The sequence below is a fragment of the Heloderma suspectum genome, chromosome 1, assembly GCF_057233095.1.
Source record: "Heloderma suspectum isolate Gila_16-S chromosome 1, 16-S_ref, whole genome shotgun sequence".
Lineage (NCBI taxonomy): Eukaryota > Metazoa > Chordata > Lepidosauria > Squamata > Helodermatidae > Heloderma > Heloderma suspectum.
In genome coordinates this window covers 191,332,783-191,358,862 of record NC_139458.1, presented here as the reverse complement: position 1 = coordinate 191,358,862, position 26,080 = coordinate 191,332,783, and the positions used below count along the sequence as shown (strand labels likewise).

Below are 26,080 nucleotides of genomic sequence, written 5' to 3'. Positions count from 1 at the left end.
GACTTACTTCCAAGTAAACATGCATACGGTTTGACTGCATGTTGCATAATACTTGAAGTCTATTCAGTTCTAGCCACTGTTGTAAGTATTACTGCAGGTACTGTTTAAGAAAAGATTCTTTATTGTGTTTTTAACATAATTACACCCGGGCATTCAGACAAGCTACTTTTGAGATCATTCTGGCTGCTAGTTGGACACTTCTAAATGAATTTTTAGGCAGGATTCAGTGAAAGTAGCTTAGGGTGCGATGCTTGGCATGTTTAGACAGAAAAAAGTCCTACAACACCCAGCATCCCCCAGCCAGTCGACTGGGGAATGCTGGGAGTTGTAGGACATTTTCTGTCTAAATATGCCTAGCATTGTACCCTTAATTGAATTTCAGCATGATCCTTTGCGTGCTTACTTAGAAGTTAGTCCCACTGAGCTCAGTGTGGCTTATTCCCAATTAAGTGACCCTTGGATTGCAGCTTTTGTCTTACAAATGAAGACTGTCACACTTGATTTTATAAAGCAGAAGAAAATCTGAATTTAATGGTTTGAAATGCAGCTTACATAAACCAGGATGTGTCTCCATTCCTCCTAAACAGGGTTCAGAGTATTTAATTGTTCTATTTTTGCCTCCTGTTTATTCAGTGATATGCTAAACTGTAATGCCAGCGTGATGTGCAGAGGCATATAATAATGGATCACATTAATGTCTAGTGTAACTCCAAAGACTTAGTTGACTGGTTCTGATAATTAATTTGACACATTATATTAAATCATATGGGATGTGTAGGAACTGAGAATAAAAGAATTTGCATTGTGAAACACGTAAATTAGGTAGCAGAATCTGAAGGTGTGAAGTTGTGTCCTTATCGAAATAAATTAATGTCTTGCATCTCTAGTTTTTTTTTAAGGGCCGCGGTGGTTTAGTGGTTAAGACGCTGAACTGCAGACTGGAAGGTCGGCAGGTCAGCAGTTCGAGACCCGAGTGCTGCGTGACGGAGTGAGCTCCCGTCTTCTGTCTCAGCTTCTGCCAACCTAGCAGTTCGAAAGCAAGAAATTGCAAGTAGATAAATAGGTACCGCCTTGGCGGGAAAGGTAACAGCGTTCCGTGCACCTCCGTGTTCAGTCATGCCGGCCACATGACCACGGGAGCGTCTTCGGACAGCGCTGGCTCTTCAGCTTAGAAACGGGGATGAGCACCGCACCCTAGAGTCGGACACGACTGGTTGGGGACACCTTTACCTTTATCTCTAGTTTTAGATCTGCTGTGAAAGGAAAACAGTGGCTTCAGTACAGCATACAGTTTTCAAGTTATATACCACTGATCGTACCATGTTTGTATGACTGTGGGCTACATTGCAGTACCAATATTTTTCTGGAAGTCATTAATTGTTGTGTGCTGTCCAGAGAGCTTTGGCTATTGGGTGGTATAGAAATGTAATAAATAAATAAATAAATAGGGGTTTATTTTTGTATGTCCATGCACTCCTATGCATGCCTGGACAGAAAAAAGTCCTACTTATCCCATTCAGAAACTGTCAGGGCCCAGCTTCAGTTCTGCAGTGGGCCTTGTAGGTTATAGCCAGGATTTGATTGGAAGTAGCCTGGAAGGGCTTGGGCCTATTCAGCCTCTGGAATGTCAGAATCTCTGTGAGCTTATCTCTGTCAGTGTTCTCAGAGCAGAGCCAGGGGGAGTCACTCAACTCCCTGTCCACCTGCTGGTCTGGCCTTGGCAGGCAGGGAGGCTGGAAGCTGTCCATGAGAACCTGACAGAGGTGGGGTTTGCAGAAGGGTCACCCAGGCTGAAGCATCACTGCTGGAGGGCTGAGCAGTGATGCCCTGTTTAGAGAGGGGTCTTGCTGAAAGGCTAAAGGCCCTTGTCTGTCAAGGGATCTGCAGGGGGTGTCTTACAGTCATGCCTTCCCTTTTAAGATGATGCAAAGGCGAAGAGCCTTTGCTAGGAACATCTCATCTTCATTGCCCAAAGCCTTTTCTGTTTGGATCCATCATCATCTGGGCTTTTGGAGGCACTATGCACATGGACTCTCACTTTGTTTGTTAACAGTTGCTAAAGACTTGCCATGAAAAGTACTGTGAGGCTTTTCTTGGACTTCAACTCTCATCTGCTGTGGATTGTGTGTCTATTTGTCGTCAGCTCAGCACACTGGCAGGCTGGGTTTTATCTGCGAATTTTGGACTTTCCTCTGCCTGGATGCATGCAGTGTGGAGTTACCAATGTGAAAACGGTGGCACGGAACTCCTTGTGTGTTGGGGTTTACCCTTCCCTTGATCTTGATGGGCCTTGACCATGTAGCCTGGAGTTATCAACAGAAGATTCAAAGTTGGACTCTCTGTGGGTGTGGTTTTGTTTAGGCCTTTCAAGAATTTATCTCTTGATTGCCTGATGGGGCTATTCTAGGAATCATTCCCATTCCTTCTCCGGGGTTGTAACCCCGTGTATGGATTGCCTGGGTTAGATACGCCAGGAATCCCGAGTCCCTTCCCTTGTGTTCAGAACCGTGGAGGTGGCAGTGGGGAAACCCCGTTGATGAGGATCTCAGTCATGGTCATAGTGTTTAGCTTTGAACTGTTCTGAAATTACATAGAGCCTATAGCTACTGACCATCAGCTATATGATTTCTGAAGAGTGTAGCCAGTAAGCTTTTGCCATGGGATTTCCTGCAATAAAAAATATTGATTTGGGTGTCCCGTGTCAGGTTGTCTGAGCATGTATGCTGAGGGGATCAGGAAACCTGACAGAAACTCTTCCAGGACCTGTAGGTGGTCAGTGCTGGCCTCAGCCATCTGAGAGCATGTGAACACTGGTCGAGGGGAAAAACAAGGTTGCTGTTGTGGAGATTGGAAAACCAAAACCTGGGACGAGCCTAAAGCATTGTTAAGAAAAACGAGCCAAGGTCAAAAGCCAAGAAGATACTAGCGTCCAAAGCAGCAAGGAGCAGCAGTAAACGGGGTCGTCAACAGTCCTAAATCAAGAGTTCAGTCCAAAGCAGGAAAGCAAGGAGTCTCGCAGACAAAGACTTTAGCTGGAGCAGGTTTTGTTTCTAGTGGGGAAGCAGAGGTACTGGAGGGCTTATCAAGCCTGTACCCACATAGTCCCCAGCTGCAACCAATCAAGGACTTTGCTTGCAGCTGGGAGCTGAATCTGAGAGGAGAACACTGAGTGAGACTTTTCAAAGGATGTCTCTCCCTAGGGCTTATTGGATGGCCCTCCTCCTGTTCTGACTCTGAGTCTTCTGGTGAAACATGAGAGGGCCCTGGTTCTACAGTGTCAGTCTGGCAGGGTGGCTCCTGGATTTCCTCCTCTGGTTCTTTGTCAAGTAAGGACTGCTCCTCAGCAGACGAGGGGTCCCCAGGGAAGTCCATGTCATCACAATTCCCAGCATACCCTAGCCAGCCTAGCCAGTATGGCTAGCTGGAGGGATGCTGGGAGTTGTTGGACTGTTTTCTGTCTAAACATGCATAGGATTGCACCTTAAAGCATCCTTGGTGTTTGTGAAGGAAAGCTAACAGGGAACAGCCAGTACCAGAATCCATTCACTTAATTTGCATAGCTAGAGAGCTTCAAACATTGAAGTGGCATCCTGGCCCCATTGAGAAAGAACAGAAATAAAAAACAAAAAACTCAATACTATATCAGTGATCTGTTACACAGAATGTTGCCTTTTGCTGTTTATGCATCTGTATTTTATTTACAAGGAAGTAAACCTGTATAACAGTCAGTGACTGGTACCCTTTACAACTCCTGTTCGCAAAAATTGCACATTTCTTTCAAAACAAATTGTGATAGCTGCCCATCCCGTATATACAGGCCTTGCTGGAGGTGGTAAATGATCTCTTTGAAGAACAGACAGACTTAGAGAAAATTGTGAAGAAAATTATGCATCGAGCCCAGACTCTACTGAAGTGTGAGCGCTGCTCGGTATTGCTTCTTGAAGACATTGAATCGCCTGTAAGTTTTATTTCAGATTTTGGAAAATATATAATTTATTAGTGGCATGATATCTACTTTTACTGAGGAACTTCTTTTGTGCATTATTATGTTATTGCTCTGTTTCACTTAAAGGATATAATAAGTTAAGCAATGTATATCTTTGTATGGTGGGGTCAATAATTTTTGCTGGTGAAGCAAAAAATTGTAAGTTTCCAGCTCCATGTACGCACACACTGCCAGCACGTCCTGAGAGAAAGACTGGGGGTTAGGGGAAGTGTACACGGTTGAGCACTACTTCCCAGAAGTGTATGGACCAGACTACCTTCAAGCAGTGGTGTCCAAAGCTGAGGGAAAGGCCAGACAGGATGGGGAGTAAATACTGTTGAGTGCTGCTGCCTCAAGGTGCACAGGGCACCTTCAGTCAACAACATCCAATACTTCCTGCTCCAGAGCAGGAAAAGCCCATACGAGCCTGCCTGGTGCTTAAGATCTTAGGGAGAGGCCGTTCTTTCGAGACTGCCAGCTTCAGAGGTGCGTTTGGTGGCAAAACAAGAGATGGCCTTTTAGGTGGCTGCTCTGAGGCTGTGGAACTCCCTCACAAGCGAGAGTGGGTTCACTGCCTCTCTGCTGTCCTTCCCCCAGCTGGCAAAGACCACTGGATTCAAGAAGGCCTTTGGCCTATAAGTAGGTCTCTGGGTTGGGTGCTCTTCTTATTCTGCAATTGTTATGTTTTTACTGTATTTCAATGTGGTTTATTGTTTTAATCTGTTTTAACTTGTTTTGTAAGCCACCTTGAGCGCTATTTCTTGGTAGAAAGGCAGGATATAAATAAAATAATAAATAGGTCTGTGTGTGTGTTCATTTTTCCCTGCGTAGCTAAGGCTTTTCTGACATCTTCACCATACAGCTGCCAAACAACGCCTAGGTTTCCTCTCAGCATTTGAGCTGGGCAGGTAGTGGGGTTGCCACAACTGCTCGGACAAACCCATCCGCTTCTGCAGCCTCAAAGTTGAGAGGAAGGCTGGCCGCTCATCATGTTTGCCAGAGGGTGGTGCCACACTCACAATGAATAGAACAGTTCACACTCATAAATGGCTGACTCCCTGGAGCTTTGGGAAGGTCAGTAAGTAAGGGCAGATACAAGTACTCCTACCAAGAGAGACTTTTGCCCTATAGGAGGAGTAAGACCTTCCATGGAAGGGACTGATTAATGTGTAACTGCAAGTAGCACTTCAGTTGTACCCTTGTATGCATGATAAGACACTGAGTTTTTGGTATGTTAAGTATACATTGAAACTGCCCTCATTCTCTCTCAAAGTAAGGTGCAAATTGCACCTATATGTGCAGAAAGGACAGGAGTACAACAAAAGGGAGAATTTAGATTAGTTGGCTTCATAGGAGAAAAACAAGATATGAAAGGGGTTGTTCTAGAAAGTGCAAAGCAGCTGTTCCTTTTGCTTTGCTTTAGAATTTTAAGTTGCAGTAGTTTGCCAGAGGGAAAGAAGGTCCTAATAATCCCTTGGTTCATTTCACACAATTACTTTGATGTGATGGTAAAGTCACAACAAATTGTCCCTTCTTGCCTTGTAGGAGGAACAAGACTTTTCAAGGACGGGAGAGCTCTGGGGGCTGATTGTTGTGTTATTTGAAATAAGTGCTTCAGTCATGTGGTTGCATGGTGCCGATAACTATACATGGTGACTATTCAGGTGATTTATCCAACAAACATCAAGATTGCACCTGTCTACTTTTCTAGGGTTCCCATCTCTGAACCAATCCAGTGTTTACATACCTTTAAGTATTTTCATGCTAGGAGGAATGGATGAACTGTTTCTTCCCTTGCTAGAATATTGCTGCCCTCCTACATCATAGTGCCTCTTTTAGCCACCTGGCAAGAGAGAATCAGCATACCAGGCGCTCTCTTATTATTGCCAGCTTCCAGCACCATGGCCCATAAATCATTAGGAGTTTTTTTTTTTAGTTTTAAATAGTCATTGTGGTATTGCTGTTTTACACTGATATGCTATTGTATTGTTTGAATGGTGTGTTTATATACTTTTGTGAGCCACCTTGGGGGCCATTTTGGCCGAAAGTGTACTAAAAATAAACTATAACATAGCATTTCATCCTCGGATGGTTTTCCTGCATGTGTGGGCTACCCCAGTAACTTCAGTGTAAGTGACAAGTCTGTGTGCACAAGCAGGTATGTGGACAGAGCTGCCTGCTCTATAGAAATAGCCCTCAGCAAATTCAGCACTTTTAAAATGTACATACGATTAAATGGATGACTTTGTAATGCTGTGACCACACAGAAATAGGAATACTCAAAGTCATGCTCAAGCAAAGATAAGCACACTTTTCCTGACATATACAGGCAACATTGGATGCCCCCTTTCCTTCTGCAGCTCCTTCTGGCTCTTTTCCATATTTGCCTGTAGCAAATCCAAGCGGCATGGTTTGAAATGTTAGTAGCTTACAGTTCAGTAATTTGTTGCCTGCTTGCTATTACTGTTTCATCAGATATGTGGTTTCTACTAATGGTTACAATTCAAAATGTTGACAGGCCAATTTTAGAGAAAGAAACCTCTGATATAAACAGTGAAGACTAACGTGAGCTCTTACTGCAAACTCCCTAGATCAGCCTTCCCCCAAGCTGGTACCTCCAGATGTTTTGGACTTCACCTCCTATCAGCCCCAACCAGTATGGCCAATGCTCTGGAATGCTGAGAGTTGTAGTCCAAAACATCTTGAGGGCACCAGCTTGGAGAAGGTTGGCCAAATGAATCAGCATTTTGTTCTAACAGACCTGTTCTGTTTGAACTGAATTTCTTTGCCAGCTATCTAAGATTTGTCGCTGTTCTTCTGAGTGTTTATCAGCAGGATTAAAATGATCAAATTTCTAACATTTAAAAAATGAATGGGTAGGTTTGGTTAGATTTTCATTGGAATATCTGACTTTACAGCCTATTGGGAAAACATAACATAAGAGACAAGTCTTAGAAATTAGAGTTTTGTTTAGAGTTTTACTAGTGTGACAACTTCCAGAGGGGTCGCCATGTTAGTCTGTTGCAGCAAAAACAATGAACTGCCTTGTAACACCTTCAAGACTAAGATTTATTATAGCATATGCCCCACCCCCCTTCATGGATCACTGCCTTGTTGTGGCGAAGGGGCTTGCGTAACTCAGTGAAACGATAAGCTATGCTGTGCAGGGCCACCCAAGACGGACAGGTCATGGCAGAGAGTTCTGACAAAATGTGGTCCACTGGAGAAGGAAATGGCAACCCACCCCAGTATTCTTGCCAAGAAAACCCCATGGAACGTATCACAAGGCTAAAAGATATGACCCTCAGATGAGCCCCTCAGGTCGGAAGGTGTCCAATATACTAGTGGGGAAGAGCAGAGGGTATTTCCAAGTAGCGCCAGAAAGAGTGAAGCGGCTGGGCCAAAGCCGAAAGGACACTCAGCTGTGGATGTGTCTGGTGGTGAAAAGAAAATCCGATGCTGTAACGAACAATATTGTTTAGGGACCTGGAATGTAAGATCAATGAATCAAGGTAAGCTGGAGGTGGTCAAACATGAGATGGCAAGATGGAACATCGACATCTTGGGAATCAGTGAACTAAAACGGACAAGCATGGGCGAATTTAATTCAGGTGACCGTTATATCTACTACTGTGGGCAAGAATCCCTTAGAAGAAATGGAGTAGCACTCATAGTCAACAAAAGGGTGGGAAAAGCAGTACTGGGGTACAATCTTAAAAACGATAGAATGATCTCAGTACGAATCCAAGGCAAACCATTCAACATCACAGTAATTCAAGTCTGTGCCCCAACCACTGAGGCCGAAGAAGCTGAGGTTGATCGGTTCTATGAAGACCTACAACACCTTCTAGAACTAACACCAAAAAAAGATGTCCTCTTCATCATAGGGGATTGGAATGCTAAAGTAGGAAGTCAAGAAATCACCGGGATAACAGGCAAGCATGGCCTTGGTGTACAAAATGATGCAAGACAAAGGCTAATAGAGTTTTGCCAAGAGAACACGCTGATCATAGCAAACATTCTTTTCCAAAAGCACAAGAGGCGACTCTACACATGGACATCACCAGATAGTCAATATCGAAATCAGATTGATTATGTCCTTTGCAGCCAAAGATGGAGAAGCTCTATACAGTCAATAAAAACAAGACCTGGAGCTGACTGTGGCTCAGATCATGAGCTTCTTATTGCAAAATTTCGGCTTAAATTGAAGAATGTAAGGAAAACCACTAAACCATTCAGGTATGACCTAAATCATATCCCTTATGAATATACAGTGGAGGTGAGGAATAGATTTCAGGGATTAGACCTGATAGACAGAGTACCTGAGGAACTATGGACGGAGGTGCGTAACATTGTTCAGGAGGCAGCAACTCCATCCATCCCAAAGAAAAAGAAATGCAAGAAAGCAAAGTGGCTGTCTGATGAGGCTTTACAAGTAGCTGAGGAAAGAAGGGAAGCGAAAAGCAAGGGAGCAAGGGGAAGATATATCCAACTGAATGCAGAGTTCCAGAGAATAACAAGGAGAGACAAGAAGGCCTTTTTAAATGAACAATGCAAAGAAATTGAAGAAAACAACAGAATGGGAAAGATCTCTTCAAGAAAATCGGAGATCTCAAGGGAACGTTTTGTGCCAAGACGGGCATGATAAAGGACAAAGAAGGCAGGGACCTAACAGAAGCAGATGAGATTAAGAAGAGGTGGCAAGAATACACAGAAGAACTATACAGGAAAGATCTGAATGTCCCTGATAGCCATGATAGTGCGGTCACTGAACTTGAGCCGGACATCCTCAAGAGTGAAGTCAAGTGGGCCTTAGGAAGCATTACTAACAACAAAGCTAGCGGAGATGACAGTATTCCAGCTGAGCTACTTAAAATCCTAAAAGATGATGCTGTTAAAGTGCTGCACTCAATATGCCAACTAATTTGGAACACTCAACAGTGGCGACAAGACTGGAAAAGGTCAGTTTACATTCCAGTTCCAAAGAAGGGCAATGCCAAAGATCTAAAGAGCCTCTTGTTGAGGGTGAAAGAAGAGAGTGCAAAAGCTGGTTTGAAACTCAACATTAAAAAAACGAAGATCATGGCATCTGGCCTCATCACTTCCTGGCATATGGAAGGGGAAGAAATGGAAGCAGTGACAGATTTTATTTTCTTGGGCTCCAAGATCACCAGAGACGGTGACTGTAGCCATGAAATTAAAAGATGCTTGTTCCCTGTTAGAAAGCTATGGCAAACCTACACAGCATAGTAAGAAGCAGAGACATGACCTTGCCGACAAAGGTCTGTCTAATCAAAGCTATGGTTTTCCCAGTAGTAATGTATGGCTGTGAGAGCTGGACAATGAGGAAGGCTGAGCACCGAAGAATCGATGCTTTTGAACTGTGGTGCTGGAGAAGACTCTTACGAGTCCCCTGGACTGCAAGGAGGTCAAATCAGTCCATCCTAAAGGAAATCAACCCTGAGTGCTCATTGGAAGGACAGATACTGAAGCTGAAGCTCAAATATTTTGGCCACCTAATGCGAAGAGAAAACTCTCTGGAAAAGACCCTGATGCTGGGAAAGACTGAAGGCAAAAGGAGAAGGGGACGGCAGAGGATGAGATGGCTAGATAGCATTACTGATGCAATGAATATGGACTTGAGCACGCTCCAGGAGAGAGCACAGGACAGGAAGGCCTGGCGTGCTATGGTCCATGGGGTCACGAAGAGTCAGACATGACTGAACGACTGAACAACAATGCCCCACCCAGCATGGCTGATGGTCAAAAATGGATGACAGTTGTAGTCCAAAACATCTGGAGGGACCTGGGTTGGGAAAGTTTTTGTGGACTACATCAAATGCAGGATGAATGTAAGAAAGCACTTACAAATTATTATTCTGCTAGGCATGCAAGTGTGGAAATAGTGACCCAGTTCAATGTACATTTCTCTGCCTAAGTGTGTGAGTTATGATTGATCAGTGTTCTGAATCAGCATATCAGTCTCTTACCTGCTAGTTTAAGCTTTCATATTTTATATTTTTTTATGCTGTACTCTGTGGTTTTATTTTTTGTGAACCACCCAGAAAGCTTCAGCTATTGGGCGGTATAGAAATGAAATGAATGAATGAATGAATGAATGAATGAAAGAAAGAAAGAAAGAAAGAAAGAAGGAAAGAAAGAGTAGGTAGTGGAAAATGCTAGGATCTGGAACCATCCTAAGAATTCCTGCAGGGCTAGAGATGGGTGGCAGAATAGGTACGACGTACAAGCTATTGCCACTTATACATACTAGGAAGCAAGCTTCTCTTTATATTGACAAGTGCTGGAATCATGAGGTGAGTGAGAAATAAAATGAATGTTGTTTCGTGTGTGTGTGTTTAAAAAAAGTATTGCTTGTCTTCTGAAAACACACAATAGAGAACAACTGACGCTGTCTTTTAGGAATGGACATTACTGATAAGCAAGTGGTCAGTGCGCAAATTGCTAATATCACCTGTAGTGACCTCACTGTAGTTTGGAATTACTTATGCCAGTTGGGACTCTGAGTATATAAGATATGCTGCTTGTCTTCTGTTCTGACTGATGCCAATAAATGATTGTAGGGCGGGGAATGTTTGTTCACAGGTCTAATCCATAATTATCTTCCTGAGGTTTACAGTAAGCCGTGTCTGAAATTTCTTATCTGAGTTGACGATTTCGTGTGGTTTTGGTTTATGCCTTCATTCAGTTTCTTCAGCATTAGGACTGGTAAAATCCTAAAGATTTGCTTCTTTCAAAGCTCTTCCTTTTCTCTTCTGAGCAAAGGCAAGGAGTTCTATGTGTTTATATTAATGCTACAATATAGATCAATGACACTTTTAAGGCACAATCCTGTTCATGTTTAGACAGAAAAAAGGCCTATAACTCCCAGCATGCCCCAGCCAGCAAGAACGCTTTTTTTCTGTCTAAACATGCATACGACTGCACCCTTAATATATGAAACTCCCTTATACTGAATCAGACCTTCAGCCCATCTAGACAGGTATTCTCTGTTTCAGTACTCCACAACCTTTTCATACCCTGGGGGCACCTTTAGCTCAAACCTGCATTTGGGGATCTGCTTCTTAATTTTTTTTTTTTAACCATATATTTATATGATGGTAGTGCTGTTGTTGAGACCTACCTTTGGTCTGGCTGCGACCCAGTCGTGGGTCCTGATCCACCAGTGGAAGACAAATGGCTCTACTCTGACAAGTAGGAGCTTTCTAAGATCACAGTCCAAGTGATCTTGGTGATCACAGTGATCACAGGCCAAGTGATTCCCAACCCTGCTAATTTAGATCCATGAACTGGAGATGGTGGGAATCCAAACCCCAAATTTTCATTAATACAGTCAGAGTAGTCTAAAGGTCATAAAGAGGTGGGGATTTCCCTCCTATTCTGTGTTAGTGAGAAAATGCCCTGTTAATTATTCTGGAATTAAAGTCATAGGGCTAATTCCAATATTACGCAAGTGGACTTCCACTCACACAGGGGGAGCTTCCCTTCCCTTCCCCTCCTCTGCACTGCAGTCTCCCAAACAGATTCCATTTTGCTCTGGAGAGTCCCCCAACTCTCTGGAGCAGCTCTGGGGGCCATGGAAGCTGCAGCAGGAGAAATTCAACCCACCAGCAGTGTCCATTCCACTAGTGGAAGGACACCATTGGATATAACCCATAGGATCTTAAGATGTCCCAGGGTATGGTCTGAAGGTACATGACACACCAAACTTCCTGAAGCTGGGTAATTTTGGGTCCGGTCGGTGCATTGATGAGGGGCTCCTTGGAAACTCTATGTATACTATCTTGAGTTCCTTGATGGGAGAAAGGCAGGATATAAATGTAACAAGATAAATCAATAAGGATACTTCTTTAAAAATACTTTGAAAAAAGAAGAATCAGTCATTTATCTACATATCTACATCATTCCAATTATATGAGAGCCATTAAACTCATAAAAGAATACTAAGGGTAAACTCAGAGATCTCAAGATCACACCCTGGACTTGTGGTTTCAGTCTATATAAGCATCGTATCGTAATAAAGGAGGTTGGAATTAATTCAGGATGATTTAATCATGGGGGAAAGAGTGTGCTTTATTCAGTGAGCACAGAAAGCTGCTTTGTGGCTATTGTTATTACTTAAATATGTATTTTTCTACAGTTGTATGAAAAATCTGAAACTTTTTTTTTACCATGACAGGTGGTGAAATTTACCAAATCCTTCGAGTTGATGTCTCCAAAATGCAGTGCAGATACAGATAATAGGTTAGATGCCATGTTTTATTGATCCTTGTTTTAATGAATAATAATTTATTGTGGGCCTAGACACTCTATGAAAAGCTGCTTCAAGATGACCCAATAAATAAATAAATACCCACATTTAGGGCTTTTCTGGTCAATTAGTTTATTGCTCCATTTCTCATTTGTTGCATGCAATTTACATATCTTCACTCAATCTTGCGCAACTGTTAGCAGAATATTGCACTTTTTCCAACACTCAAATAGTATTATGTTGTACCAGAGCAAGTGTGATTCTTCCCCCAGATGGCACTTGTATTGGGTTTGTGACTACTCTGTGGGATGTAGTTGCACAACTGTGGGATCACCCAGTTGGATATAGTTTATGATATAATTAGTGATTTTTTTAAAAAATCATGTATTATACCTTACTTTGACACGGGGGCTCCCAGTGGTCTCTCATCCAGGTTGTTGACAAGTTTCAGACTTGCTTAGCTTCAGCGACTCTACAACTGAAGATGCTGTCAGTCCATTCAGTGGGCCAACTGATGTGATTAGTGATGAGCAACAAAATCTGTCCCCCATGCTTGTATTTTATCTGTTTGTTTTGTTTATTCGTATTTGTTCTTTTAGTTTTGAAAATATTACTGTTTAAAATCTTTTGTGGCTGTGCTTTCCTCCACTATGCAACTCCAGCATAGGAGTGCTCATCTAGCCATATGTATATTTGAAAACCATAAGAGAAGTAATAATAATCTCATCAGATTAAAAAAATAAAGTCAGATTCACAGAGAATAATGAGTTGGCCGCATTTATATTTGATTTTTATCTCTAGAGGACACACATTGTGTTTACCTACACTGCTATGGAAAAAACAAAGGTTATATGATGTACAAAACAGAAGATCAGATATGTGGGTTCATAGAGGCTTGAGCAATATTGTGATACTATTCCAGAACGTTTGTGTTATAATTTATAAGGGCAAGATGAGACAGATCTTTGGTTTCCTGTCATCCTGGCACTATCTCCCCCGTTTAAAGTGTACAGTTACCTGCTGCACCACATGAACATTGGGTTGGTCTTTATATAGACGTATAAGTCCAGAAATAAACACAGCACCATTACTTATTCTCAGAACACCAGACTTATAGCCCAATCCAATGCATATAGCATAATAAAAATGGACAAAGAACCATCCACTGGTTCATCTCTGCCCACATGGTCTTGGGCTGGGGGTAATTTGCAGGGGAACAATGTGGGCCAGAAAGAGGGTGCTTAATCTTTCCCCCAACCACCACTTTTCCCCTGCAGCAGTCTCTCCCTTCCTACCGCCCCCCCCCCCGGCTTATTTTCCCCAATAGGGGCTCCAGTTCTGTGTAACAGACTTTAGCCTCTGTGGAATTATAGAAAGTTCAGTATTTGCTCTCAGTGAAATAAGTAGGAAGGTAACACCAGTATTGTCAAGGATATAAAGGGAACAAGAGATGGGGAGGATAAGATGGGAGGATAAGTTTTTATATATTAGCTGGATAAGAAGTCAGGTTGTCAGATCACAGCTTGCTGATTTGGGGCAATATTCAGGTAGTCAAAGGACTCCAGAAAGGCATTCCCAGATGGCATTAAATTTATGTGAGGTAATGTACTCAAGATGCCAGTTTGAGGAATACTACTACCTTCAATGTCAGGGGGAGACTGGGATTTCCAACCTTGTTGTCATAGCAACTAAAGCAGCATGTCAAATCCAAGCTGCCTGCATCTTGCATAGTGCCCATTGGACTAGAATGTAACCAAATACCAAGGGCTTCTTCACACAGAGCTTTTATCCTGCTACTGAGATTGCTCACTCATGGAAGTTTGCAGGTCCTTTAGACGACGTCGTTAACCTCCAGGGCGTCTCCCGCACTAAATGACCTTTATTCCACTTTTTAAAAGATCAGAGATAGTGAGCTATCAAATTACAGCATTTGAGTTCCGCTTGATTTCCCTCATGAAAAAGGAAAAGCCGCAATAAGAGGGGCTAGACCACAGCGCCAGCCAGTGACTATATAATGAAACATATGAAAGATTCCGATAAGGGGGAAAAGCAGGGGGAAGGAGGCACATGTAAAGGGAACCTGTCATGATCCTGCATTTAAAACGGAAGCAGAAAGCCCCATTTTAAATGCGAGATTTTAGGCTGGGGTAGAGATGCTCCAAGTGAACCAATGAAAATTCACAGACTGTGGCTAGTTTGAGATTGCTTGATATCATTCCCCAAACCACAAATATGTATTTTTAAATATACATATATGTATTTTTTACCACATTTGAATCCCATCATTCCACAAAGGATTCAAGATGGTGTACATGAGCATTGTCCCCTTTCAACCTTAAAACAATCTTGTGGGGAAGGTTAAGCTGAGATCTAATGACTGGCCTGCAGTTACCCAGTGAATATGAGGCTGATCAGGTACTGAAAAATAGGTCTGTGGTGCAAATCTGATACTCGATCCACTATGGCACACTGTTTCTCTTGGTTTAAAGCACTTTTACATTTGTAGCACAACCTATGCGGACCCCTCAGACTTTTCTGGACAACTTCTTTCCTCACTTAATCACATGAACTGGCAATGTGGAGATGAATCCTTTTGTGTGTCTACTGTTACTCCAGTTGCTCCACAGCAAACAGTTGACTCTTGCAAATGGTTAGACTATTTATTCATTTTTAATAAACATATGCCCCACATCTCCAAAATGGTCCAAGATGTCAGGGTGGACACTGAGCCCATAGAATCCCAGAGTAGTTCTGATTCTGAGGAAGAGGAGTCGCTCCTGGGAGAGGAGTGTGCTCCTCTTTCCCAGGGCCAACAGCTGACGGAGACTCCTCCCACCAGCATTCCTAGCTTTGATAGCAGTCCTGGGAGTGACAGAGAGCGGGAAGCAGACTTGATGGACGCGCAACACCGACGCAGAGAGCGGCGCCAAATGGAGGGTGCAGAAAGGAGGCGTAGTGCCCGGTTGGCACGCAAACAACGGCTGCGCCCGGAGGATCCAAGGGAAAAGGGGAGGGACTCTCCCTAGTCCTTAAGTTCAGGGGTCTGCCAGTAATTCCCTTTCAAACGGGGACCAACTGTTCCAACTTAGGGCATAGGTACTGTGCTGCTCATATCTAGTTGCTAACAGTAGAGTTGTTAAGTTGTAAAAGAGGAATAAAGCTTTGAAAAGAATCCATTTGTCTGTGTCTGGACTTGGCTACTGGATTAGACTGAGAGAGGCCTCCAAGGAGCCCTTGACACAAGATGGTGTACAAATTAAAATATATGAAAACTACCATCCAATCAATAATGACAGGATAACAAACAGCTAGACTACAAACAGCACAGCAAGTAACAGATGAGCAAATAAAAGTATTTTTACCTGGTGCTAAAAAGTCATAAGAGTAAGCACCAGGCATGCCAATTTAAGGAGGACATTCCATAAATTAGGTCCCACTACAAAAAAAAGCCCGTTTCCCTGTCACCACTCACCTGACCTCAGCAGGAGGGCTTTACCAGGGATCTTAAGGAACTGGCAGGTTCATATGGGAGTACATAGTCTTTGAGATATATTGGTCCTAAGGCATATAATAGGTTAACAGCAGGACTTTGAATTGCACTCAGAAACACACAGAAAGCCAGCAAGGATGTTTCAGAACTGGCAAGATGTGAGCCACATAATAGCAGCTTAGCTGCTGGTTTTTAACCAGACTGAAGTTTCAAAGAGGTCTTCAAATGCTGCATGTTGCCGTAGTCACACCTGGGTGTATTTAGGGAATGGATATCTGTGATCAAGCTACCTCTGTCTAAAAGGGTTGCAATGTGGGCACCAACCTGAAGTAATGCACTTTGTGCCACCAATACCACTTAGGCATAAGGAGCCAGATCTAACAGCAGGCCCAAATTGCGAACCTGATCGTTATGGAGCAGTGCAACGCCATCCAGAACAGGTTGAGATCTTCCGGCTCAGTCAGATGGACCACCTGCTAAGAGAACTTCCATCTCTGGGTTGAGTTTTCCCTTTGCAAATTTGATAGGATCTTTCTAGGGAGTAGCAGTACAAAATAAATCTTCTGGAAGTAGATGCAGGCTACATTTAAAACTTCCATTTGAATTATTTCTTGTTTTGTCAACTTAAATTTATTTTGCTGCTCCTAAAACTTGCCACACATAATCTAGTGTTGATTTAATCAGCCTCTCATATAATAGTAATGTGCAGATTTTAATCGGTGCTATGCACTTTAAATCTCTGCCTGCTTCATGATGGATTTTACACGATACACAATTATGAGCATTCCACAGTGGTAATTGGAATCTTACCCTCAAATGTTCTTTTTCACTAATGTTGATGAAGCTGCCAAAGTAGATCTTGAAATATATAACCAGGTTTTGCATTTCTGCATCTTTACATTTAGGTTTTACATTGCTATCAAAGCTCATACCATGTAATTTATTTATTATTGTCAGTGAAAACAGTGTGCGTGAAAATCTGTAGACTTCTTGCATCCTTAAAAAAAAGTTTAAAAAATAACTTTCAGTGCAGTCCTTAACATGTCTACTCGGACATAAGTCCCACTGAGTTCAGTTGGACTTAGTCCCAGGTTAGCTTGTAGGATTGCAGCCTTAGTTGAACTGGTCTATCGCCTTTGTTCTTTTAAACAGAGAACATCTGTGAATGAGTTTGTGGAGCATTATGCAGCAAACTAAAATCCATTCCTTTTTCTGTGACTGATGAATCCAGCTGTTTTGTTGCTGATCCGTATTTCTTTTGCCTCAGTATGCTCTGCTCTGTAACTGATGGTCATGGTATTTATTCAAGCCAGTTAGAGAGTTTCCTTTGTTTTCCTTTAGGTTCTTTTATTATTTCAGACATACAAAATCAGCTGAATGTTGCATATTTTCCTCCATGTTAATATATTGGCTCATATCTTTGGTTTTTGCTTTGCTTCTATTGAGCCAACTGAAGTTTTGACTTGGAACAGAGAGTTCCTTGGGATTGTATTCTTTACAGCCTCATAATCTTCTTATCCACAAATAGGTGAACCCAAAATCTTGGAGTGAATCCAGTTTTCTTCCTTTGAAGATGCTGGGGCAAACTGGGGTAGATCCAGAAACTTCGGCTTAACTCGTTTGTGAACTGAGCTGTCTTTGCCTGCCTGCCTGCCTGTTTATTTATTACAATTCTCTGCCGCTCAATAGCCAAAGCTCTCTGGGTGGTTCACAAAAATTAAAACCAGAAGTACAGCATAAAAAATATAAAATATAAAAGCATTAAAACTACAGTATAAAAGTACAACCAGCATAAAACTTAGCAGCAATGCAGAGATTTAAAATACAGTATCAAATTTAAAACAGCAGAGCTAAAAGACTACAATGCTAAAATGCTAAAATTCCTGGGAAAATAAAAAGGTCTTCACCTGGCACCAGAAAGAGCACAATGTAGGCGGCAGGCAAACTGCTCTAAAGAGCTCATTCCACAATTGGGGTGCCACAGCAGAAAAGGCCCTCTTCCTGGTGGCCAGCCGCCTCACTTCCTTCAGCAGGGGCTCCCGGAGAAGGACCCCTGAAGATGATCTTAGGGTCTGGACAGGTACATATGGGAGGAGACAATCCTTCAGATAACCTGGCCCCAAGCTGTTTCGGGTTTTGAATGTTAATACCAGCATGTTGAATTGGGCCCAGAGATGGAGTGGCAGCCAGTGCAGCTGGAAAAGTACTGGCCTAATGTGATCACATTGGCCAGTAACTGTTAACAATCTCGGTGCCCTGTTTTGGACCAGCTGAAGTTTCCAGACCATTTTCAAAGGCAGCCCCATGTATAACACGTTGCAGTAATCCATACAACAGGTTATCAGAGCTTGGGTTACTGTAGCTAGGCTCTGTCCAGATAAGGGCGTAGTTGGTATATCAGCCTAAGCTGGTAAAAGGTGCTCCATGCCACTGAGTCTCCCTGTGCCTCAAGTGACAGTTCTGAGTCCAGGAGCACCCCGAAACTATGAACCTGATCCTTTAGAGGGAGTGCAACCCCCTCCAGAACAGGTTGAACATCACCTAGCCGGGCAGATGAACCACCTACTAACAGTACCTCAGTTGTCTAGATTGAGTCTCAGTTTATTGGCCCTCATCCAGTCAATTACCGTGCCCAGGCACTGATTCAGAACAGCCTTTGCCTCACTTGGATTTGATGAAAAAGACAGGCAGAGCTGGGTGTCATCTGCATATTGATGGCACCTCAGCCCACACCTCCAGATAACCCCCCCCCAGCAGTTTCATGTAGATGTTGAACAGCAGAGGGGATAAAATAGAGCCCTGTGGAACCTCATAGCATAGTTGCCAAGGCACAGAGCAATAATCCCCCAGCACCACCTTCTGGAATTGGCCATCCAAGTAGGAGTGGAACCACTGCAGTGCCTCCAACTCCCAGCCCAGACAACCTATCCAGAAGGATACCATGGCCAGTGGTATCAAAAGCCACTGAGAGGCCCAAGAAAATCAACAGGCTTGCACTCCCACTCTCCCTCTCCCGGCAAAGGTCATCCCACAGGGCAACCAAAGCAGATGTTGCTTAAGAAGAAAATGCTTGTCTTAATTGTGAATATTAAATGGTCTTAAATTAATATGGAAAGGTTATTCTATATCTTAGTAATACACTCTTCCTAATATTGTTAGCATTCATCTTCACTTAAAACGTAGTACATCCTTTAAAAATACAAATAGGTGTCTGCTGTATTGTCCTGCTCCTGCCTAAGAATCAGAAATGGAATATATGCATTTATTTTTATGACTGCACTTTGCATTTTTCCAGTATTCTTCATAATCAAGGGAGTAACATATAGTCAGCTCTTAGAGATATTTTGGGTGTGTTGTTGAGTTCATTCCTCAATAGATGATCTTTTGCGGTTCCTTCAACATGTAGAATTCTGTGATTCTTTTAATCACCTGTAGGTTAGATTACTGTAATGTCCTCTGTATTGGGCTGCCTTTGAAGATGAGCTGGAAGATGAATTCAATCAGTACAAAATGTCATTCCTAGATTTTTGTCTAGAACCATGATACATTATTTTGATCCTTCACAAACCTACACTAGATTGATAACCAATGTGGATTTGTGAAGGATCAAAGTAATATGATTTCTAGATTCAGTACAAAGTGTTGGTTTTGACCTTTAAAGCTTTGAATGACCTGGGATCAGAGTGCCTTAAGAATCATCTCTCTCCACATGAACCTCTCTGGAAACTATGTTCCATTTCTGAGGCCCTTTTTCAAGTCCCTCTTCCATTGGATATACAGTGCAGGGATACAAGAGACATGGCCCTTTCAGTGATGGAACCCATAATTTGGAACAGTCTCCCAAGAAAAGTCAACCTGGCCCTCTCACAGCAAAGGCCATGATCCAGTTCTGATTATATCTTTGGGACCATCTCATATAGAGAGAGCAAGGGCACTCCTAACCTTCCTGATCCACCATTTCCTCCCCGTCCACACATGTTCCCACTGTGTCCACATCTTTTCTGGAGAACCAATGATATGACTGAGCCATATCATTGATATCACTAAACAGACATATCACTAAACAGACTGGGTTTAGTGTGCGTAGGCTGACTTCATATATGCTATCCCCGCAGGTTCAGAGAAGACATGTACCTGTGTTCTGCTGTATGTGCTGGACTAGATCTGCTCAAAGATATTATTAGAACTGGCCTAGCCCAGTTTTACTTCAGCAAGCCTTGTCTGGAATCCTGCTTTTGAGCTAGATCTGCTGTTTTTGACTTTTTATGTAATTTTAGTGATCTTATTTCATTGTTATCTTATTTTATATTTATTGAAAGGCCCTTGTTAGCCACCTTGATTATATCCTTCCTTTCTATAAAAATACAAATATTGGAAACAAACAAACAAATAAAATAATGTATTATTCTGTACCTAATGCCACTGAGCTGCTTTGAATTCTTATAGGTAATCCTGATATAACGCTATGCTTTCCAGACTTAAGAAGATGGGCTTTCAAGCAACAGTAATATACCCTTTTCTTCCTCTGTTCTGCCTTTATGATAGTTTCAAAGACAGCTTGGAGAAACCGACTTCATCTTATTCAGACTGGCTAGTAAATAACAGCATTGCTGAACTTGTAGCTTCCACGGGCCTCCCAGTGAACATCAGTGATGCGTATCAAGATCCTCGCTTTGATGCAGAAGTAAGACACCATCTATCTACATAATTACATATCTATGTATTCTTTTGAAGCTCAAAATCATAGAGACTTGGACTAGGTTTTGTAACTTAGGTTGTAATCTTGATTGTGTTTATGAAGTGTCCTGTTGGCTGAATGCGCCTTTTACCAAAGGATCAGATACTTGGCACAACATAAACAGAACAGAACTGCCTTCTGCATTAACTTTGCTCTATTTGGTTTAGCCACTGACATAGTAATGGCTAGAAGCCGCAACCAAATCATTGGCTAGCTAATTCAAATCAATATATGAAATTTTGCCTCACCTCACTGCTTTTCAGCCCTCGTTGTCTCCTTAGGATTGTCAGGTCGCAACTGGCTATGGTAGCAGACAGCCCAGTTGTCACCATTCCCATTAGTTATAGCATCCTTGGCCTCTTGATCCATAATTCCCAACCCTCCCAACCTCCGTTGTCTTCCCACTTCCTTCCTGTCAATAGTATGCAACCTCTCCTGTCTCAGGGTCCTAAGTATAGTTTTTCCTCAGTCCTGCTTTGTAGGGAGGGGGCGAACATTCACAGCAAAGGCAGACATCCAGGCTCAAATTAAAAAGAGCAGAACTGAAGTTGGCACAGCCCACTGCAAACAGGTGGTAGTTCAAGTCCCAGCCCTCTGCTTCTTGCTACTGTCTCCCCATCCCTCAGGGAGCAAAGAAGTTGCCTAGGTTGCCAGGAGCACAGTCGCAGTTGGTGGAGGGCTCTCTCAAAGATGGAACAAGGCTGACAGTCCCTTCCTCCTCCTCCTCTTCCTGATTGTTTAAAAATTGAAGATGATGCCAGTATAGTGATATTGACAGGGTCCTTTTCCTCTTGGGATCGTAGGGATTGAATTACAACTCGCAGGATCCCCAGCAGAAAATAAACACTGTCATCATCACACTGGCAGCATTTTCATGTGTGAAACAATTGGGTGAAGGAGAATAGGCCCGGCAGCCCCCACCACCACCATCTGGGAGCCACTTCCACACCCTGCAACCCCAACTTGGCCTCAAGGTGAGATTTCTTTCCTTGGGAATGGGGATTGGGAAGGGAGCAGCTGATGGAATTGGGCCCCTTGGAGCATTCAGATTCATTTTGGGGGCAAGCAGCCTTGTGCTTAGCCATCTCTACTACTTTCTCCTTGGCCGCTCCTTTCATCAACTCCATATCCCTATTGGCCACTCTTTCCTCAGATTTTATGCCACTGCCTACTTTGAACCACATTGTACCAGGCTTCATTGTATTACTTGAATTGGAAAATTTTCCAATTAAATTTTGTATTTTCCTTGCTCTGAAAATACTCACCGAAAGTACTCTTTAGACACAGAAGTGAAACTGGGGGGTCACAATGTCATCTAAAGAATCTGTAAATAGTCGTGAGTAGGGAATGGTGAGTGCATAATAAATGCCTCGTGTAGAAAAGACCCTTGCCTCTGGGCCCCCTGACCCTTAGTTCCTCTGTCTCTAGGATCTTTTTCCAGTCCTTAGCCTGCACCTGTGTGAGGTTTTAATCCCAAACTAACAGTTTTCCATTCCTCACAGAAACTGGACTGCAGACTTCTTCAGTTCCTAGAGAAACTGAATATTCCAAGTCATCACACTAGTTCAGCCAATCAGCTTCACTATATCAACCACAATACAATATAGAACACCGGCAACAGGAGAGAATTGGGTAAATAAGGTAGCAAAGAGGACACCCTTAAAGCAGCCCCAATGTGACTGAACTCCATTAAAATGGGACCATGGAGTCAGCGTTACTTACTGCATAGCTTTAGTCTTATATTGCTGTGTCTCATTTTCTTCAAAGTGGGGGTAACACCCGTGTGCTTTAAAAAAAAAAAGAGTGCATGACAAATGTTGAAAAATCATGCAAGTTAATAAATGTGTTCTTCACCTTCAGATTTTGGATCACCATGCAGAGTATTAAAACATAATAAAATGTTTGCTAAAAGGAGATATTTTCTGCTTCAAATGATAGTTTAAATAAGTACATTTTGTGCCAGAGTTCAAAAAAGTATGTACTGAGATATTCTAGGTTTGAGCTGGTTTGTTGTGAAAGGCATAAAATCTGGAGAGGGAGTCAAATTTTGAAAAAGTATAGGGAATCAGTTGGACATTACATAGTGCCCCAGAACTACCTTAGAGAATGTCTGTCTGTCTGTCTATCAATCATCTGTCTATCATACTTGAACTCCCTTCTTCTTCCACAAAGCTCAGGACAGTGTACATGAAGTTATTCTAACTGCTGCTGTTATTTTACGAAGTCCTTATTTTGTAGGAAACCTGTCTAGGAATGCCTCCCAAACAATCATATTCGTGTGTGTGTGTGTGTGAGAAATAAACTCTGGATTTAATTTATTTAGCTTTCTAAAAACTACAATGAAATGCCTGGGAATATGTCCTGCCAAAAGATATAGAGAAGTAAAACATGCCATATTTGTAATCATACTTTGTATTTTTAATATGCCATATCCTGATTAATATGTAATGCAGCTAATTCATATTTGTTTCACACTTAAAGTCTGCATCAATTAAAAAATGCTGCCTTACATGGGGAAAGAATGAAAGAATGACTCGTGAGGCAGAAGAGATAATAATTAATTTTGAGCCTATTAATTTCCAAAGGAAGATTAGGAAGAATGATTTTCAGAGACAAATCTCTTTATTAATAAACAAACACCATAATCATTAAAGTAAGTTAAAGCTAATGTGCAGTGCTATTTGCTGTCATCTTGTGTCTTATGCTTTTCTTACACTATATTCAAATTGCAAGAAAAGTTTTCATACCCCACTTTTGAAACCTCTTTACTTCAGTGTTTTTACATGTTCATTAATGGCATTTGTTAGTCACCATTCCACCAGGCCAACAAGGTGAAAATCACAATTAAAATCACATGCAAATCATTTTAATATAAAAAGAATGAACTCTATTAAAATAGGAACTGCTTAAAAAAGGAACTATTATAAAGTAAGCTGGAAAGTATTTTAAAAACAGCAGAGTATTCATTTTTATTTTAATTGAGCTGGTTCCAATTAAAACAAGACCAATAGAAGCTCACAAAAAATAACCTCTTCATTTTTCTCCAGTAAATGATTTGATTGTGCTGCTATTACCTTATTCAAACATATTTTTAGATTATTATATCACATGGGATGAAACATGTTACTTCTCATCAGTTACTATGAGAAATACTCATAGCTGGTGGACTTGAGAATAAGTAGTGCCATCTTGCAATTGACAGAATGGGGTACTCACCATCAGTGGAACCACTTCACCTCCATTGGGGATGACAGTGAAAGTGGCCCTGATACTCTGTTACTTCCAGGCCACAGTTCCTAAGAACTTTGGAACTTTTATCAACATTTGGAATATAACAGAGTCCAAGTGGAGATTTAACATTTACACAGTTCACACATAACGCTAACCCATGGTTTATTTTACCCATGGTTTGTTGCCCTACCCTAACCAGGGTTTGTCTGGCATCAAGCAAACTGTGGTTTGTTTTCTCAATCCCTAGGTTGTTCATTTCCCTCCTCCTCCGCCTACTCCCTCTCTGTATCCCAAATGCTTTCGCAATGCTATAGTACTGTAGATCTAGCCCCTCTGGAATGTAGAGGGGCTAGATTTTTTTTTTTTTACTGCTCTTGCCCACCACCTCTGTAGCCTGGCAACATAACCCATGGTCCTGGGTTTCTACATAACAACACATGAGTTATGTAGACAGCCCGGAGTTCATAACCCAAGTTTTCTTCTGAGTTGTTTGTGGTTAGCAAACTATAGTTGGTTAGCGTGGCTGTTGTCACACATCATGACAACCCAGAATTCAACGATCCATACCATGGGCTAGCATTATGTGCAAATCAGGCCTGTGTATGTTTACCTGGAAAGACGTCCCACTGTATTCAATGGAATGTACTTCCAGGTAAGTATGCATAACATTGCAGCCTAAGGCTGTCATTCAGGAAGTGACAAGTGGGCCAAGTGTCTGGAACTGCAAAGATATAAGTGCTACACCAAGCACAGTTCTTTGCAGTTCTGTAACAGGCAATGCCCCCTTCATGGATCACTGCCTTGTTGTGGCGAAGGGGCTTGCGTAACTCAGTGAAACCATAAGCTATGCCATGCAGGGCCACCCAAGATGGACAGGTCATGGCAGAGAGTTCTGACAAAATGTGGTCCACTGGAGAAGGAAATGGCAACCCACCCCAGTATTCTTGCCAAGAAAACCCCATGGAATGTATCACAAGGCTAAAAGAGATGACGCCGGAAGATGAGCCCCTCAGGTCGGAAGGTACCAATATACTACTGGGGAAGAGCAGAGAGTATTTCCAAGTAGCACCAGAAAGAGTGAAGCAGCTGGGCCAAAGCCAAAAGGACACTCAGCTGAGGATGTGTCTGGTGGTGAAAAGAAAGTCCGATGCTGTAAAGAACAATATTGTTTAGGAACCTGGAATGTCAGATCAATGAATCAAGGTAAGCTGGAGGTGGTCAAACATGAGATGGCAAGATGGAACATCAACATCTTGGGAATCAGTGAACTAAAACGGACAAGCATGGGCGAATTTAATTCAGGTGACCGTTATATCTACTACTGTGGGCAAGAATCCCTTAGAAGAAATGGAGTAGCACTCATAGTCAACAAAAGGGTGGGAAAAGCAGTACTGGGGTACAATCTCAAAAACGATAGAATGATCTCAGTACGAATCCAAGGCAAACCATTCAACATCACAGTAATTCAAGTCTATGCCCCAACCACTGAGGCCGAAGAAGCTGAGGTTGATCGGTTCTATGAAGACCTACAACACCTTCTAGAACTAACACCAAAAAAAGATGTCCTTTTCATCATAGGGGATTGGAATACTAAAGTAGGAAGTCAAGAAATCACCGGGATAACAGGCAGGCATGGCCTTGGTGTACAAAATGAAGCAGGACAAAGGCTAATAGAGTTTTGCCAAGAGAACATGCTGATCATAGCAAACACTCTTTTCCAACAGCACAAGAGGCGACTGTACACATGGACATCACCAGTTGGTCAATATCGAAATCAGATTGATTATGTCCTTTGCAGCCAAAGATGGAGAAGCTCTATACAGTCAGTAAAAACAAGACCTGGAGCTGACTGTGCCTCAGATCATGAGCTGCTTCTTGCAAAATTTCGGCTTAAATTGAAGAACGTCGGGAAAACCACTAAACCATTCAGGTATGACCTAAATCATATCCCTTATGAATATACAGTGGAGGTGAGGAATAGATTTCAGGGATTAGACCTGATAGACAGAGTGCCTGAGGAACTATGGACGGAGGTGCGTAACATTGTTCAGGAGGCAGCAACTCCATCCATCCCAAAGAAAAAGAAATGCAAGAAAGCAAAGTGGCTGTCTGATGAGGCTTTACAAGTAGCTGAGGAAAGAAGGGAAGCGAAAAGCAAGGGAGCAAGGGGAAGATATATCCAACTGAATGCAGAGTTCCAGAGAATAGCTAGGAGAGACAAGAAGGCCTTCTTAAATGAACAATGCAAAGAAATCAAGGAAAACATAGAATGGGAAAGACTAGAGATCTCTTCAAAAAAATCGGAGATCTCAAGGGAACATTTTGTGCCAAGACGGGCATGATAAAGGACAAAGAAGGCAGGGA

At 42.3% G+C, this 26,080-nt stretch overlaps 1 protein-coding gene across 3 annotated transcripts in view; it reads left to right on the top strand.

Annotated features, from left to right (window-relative positions):
• Positions 1–26,080, top strand: part of PDE11A (phosphodiesterase 11A) — a 255,148-nt gene that overhangs the window by 104,806 nt on the left and 124,262 nt on the right. For all 3 annotated transcript variants that reach the window (XM_084814457.1, XM_084814447.1, XM_084814442.1), the window contains 3 exons: positions 3,818–3,958; positions 12,186–12,250; positions 20,293–20,431. In XM_084814457.1, the coding sequence (XP_084670583.1) occupies positions 3,818–3,958; positions 12,186–12,250; positions 20,293–20,431 (345 nt within the window). The remainder of the gene's footprint in view (positions 1–3,817; positions 3,959–12,185; positions 12,251–20,292; positions 20,432–26,080) is intronic.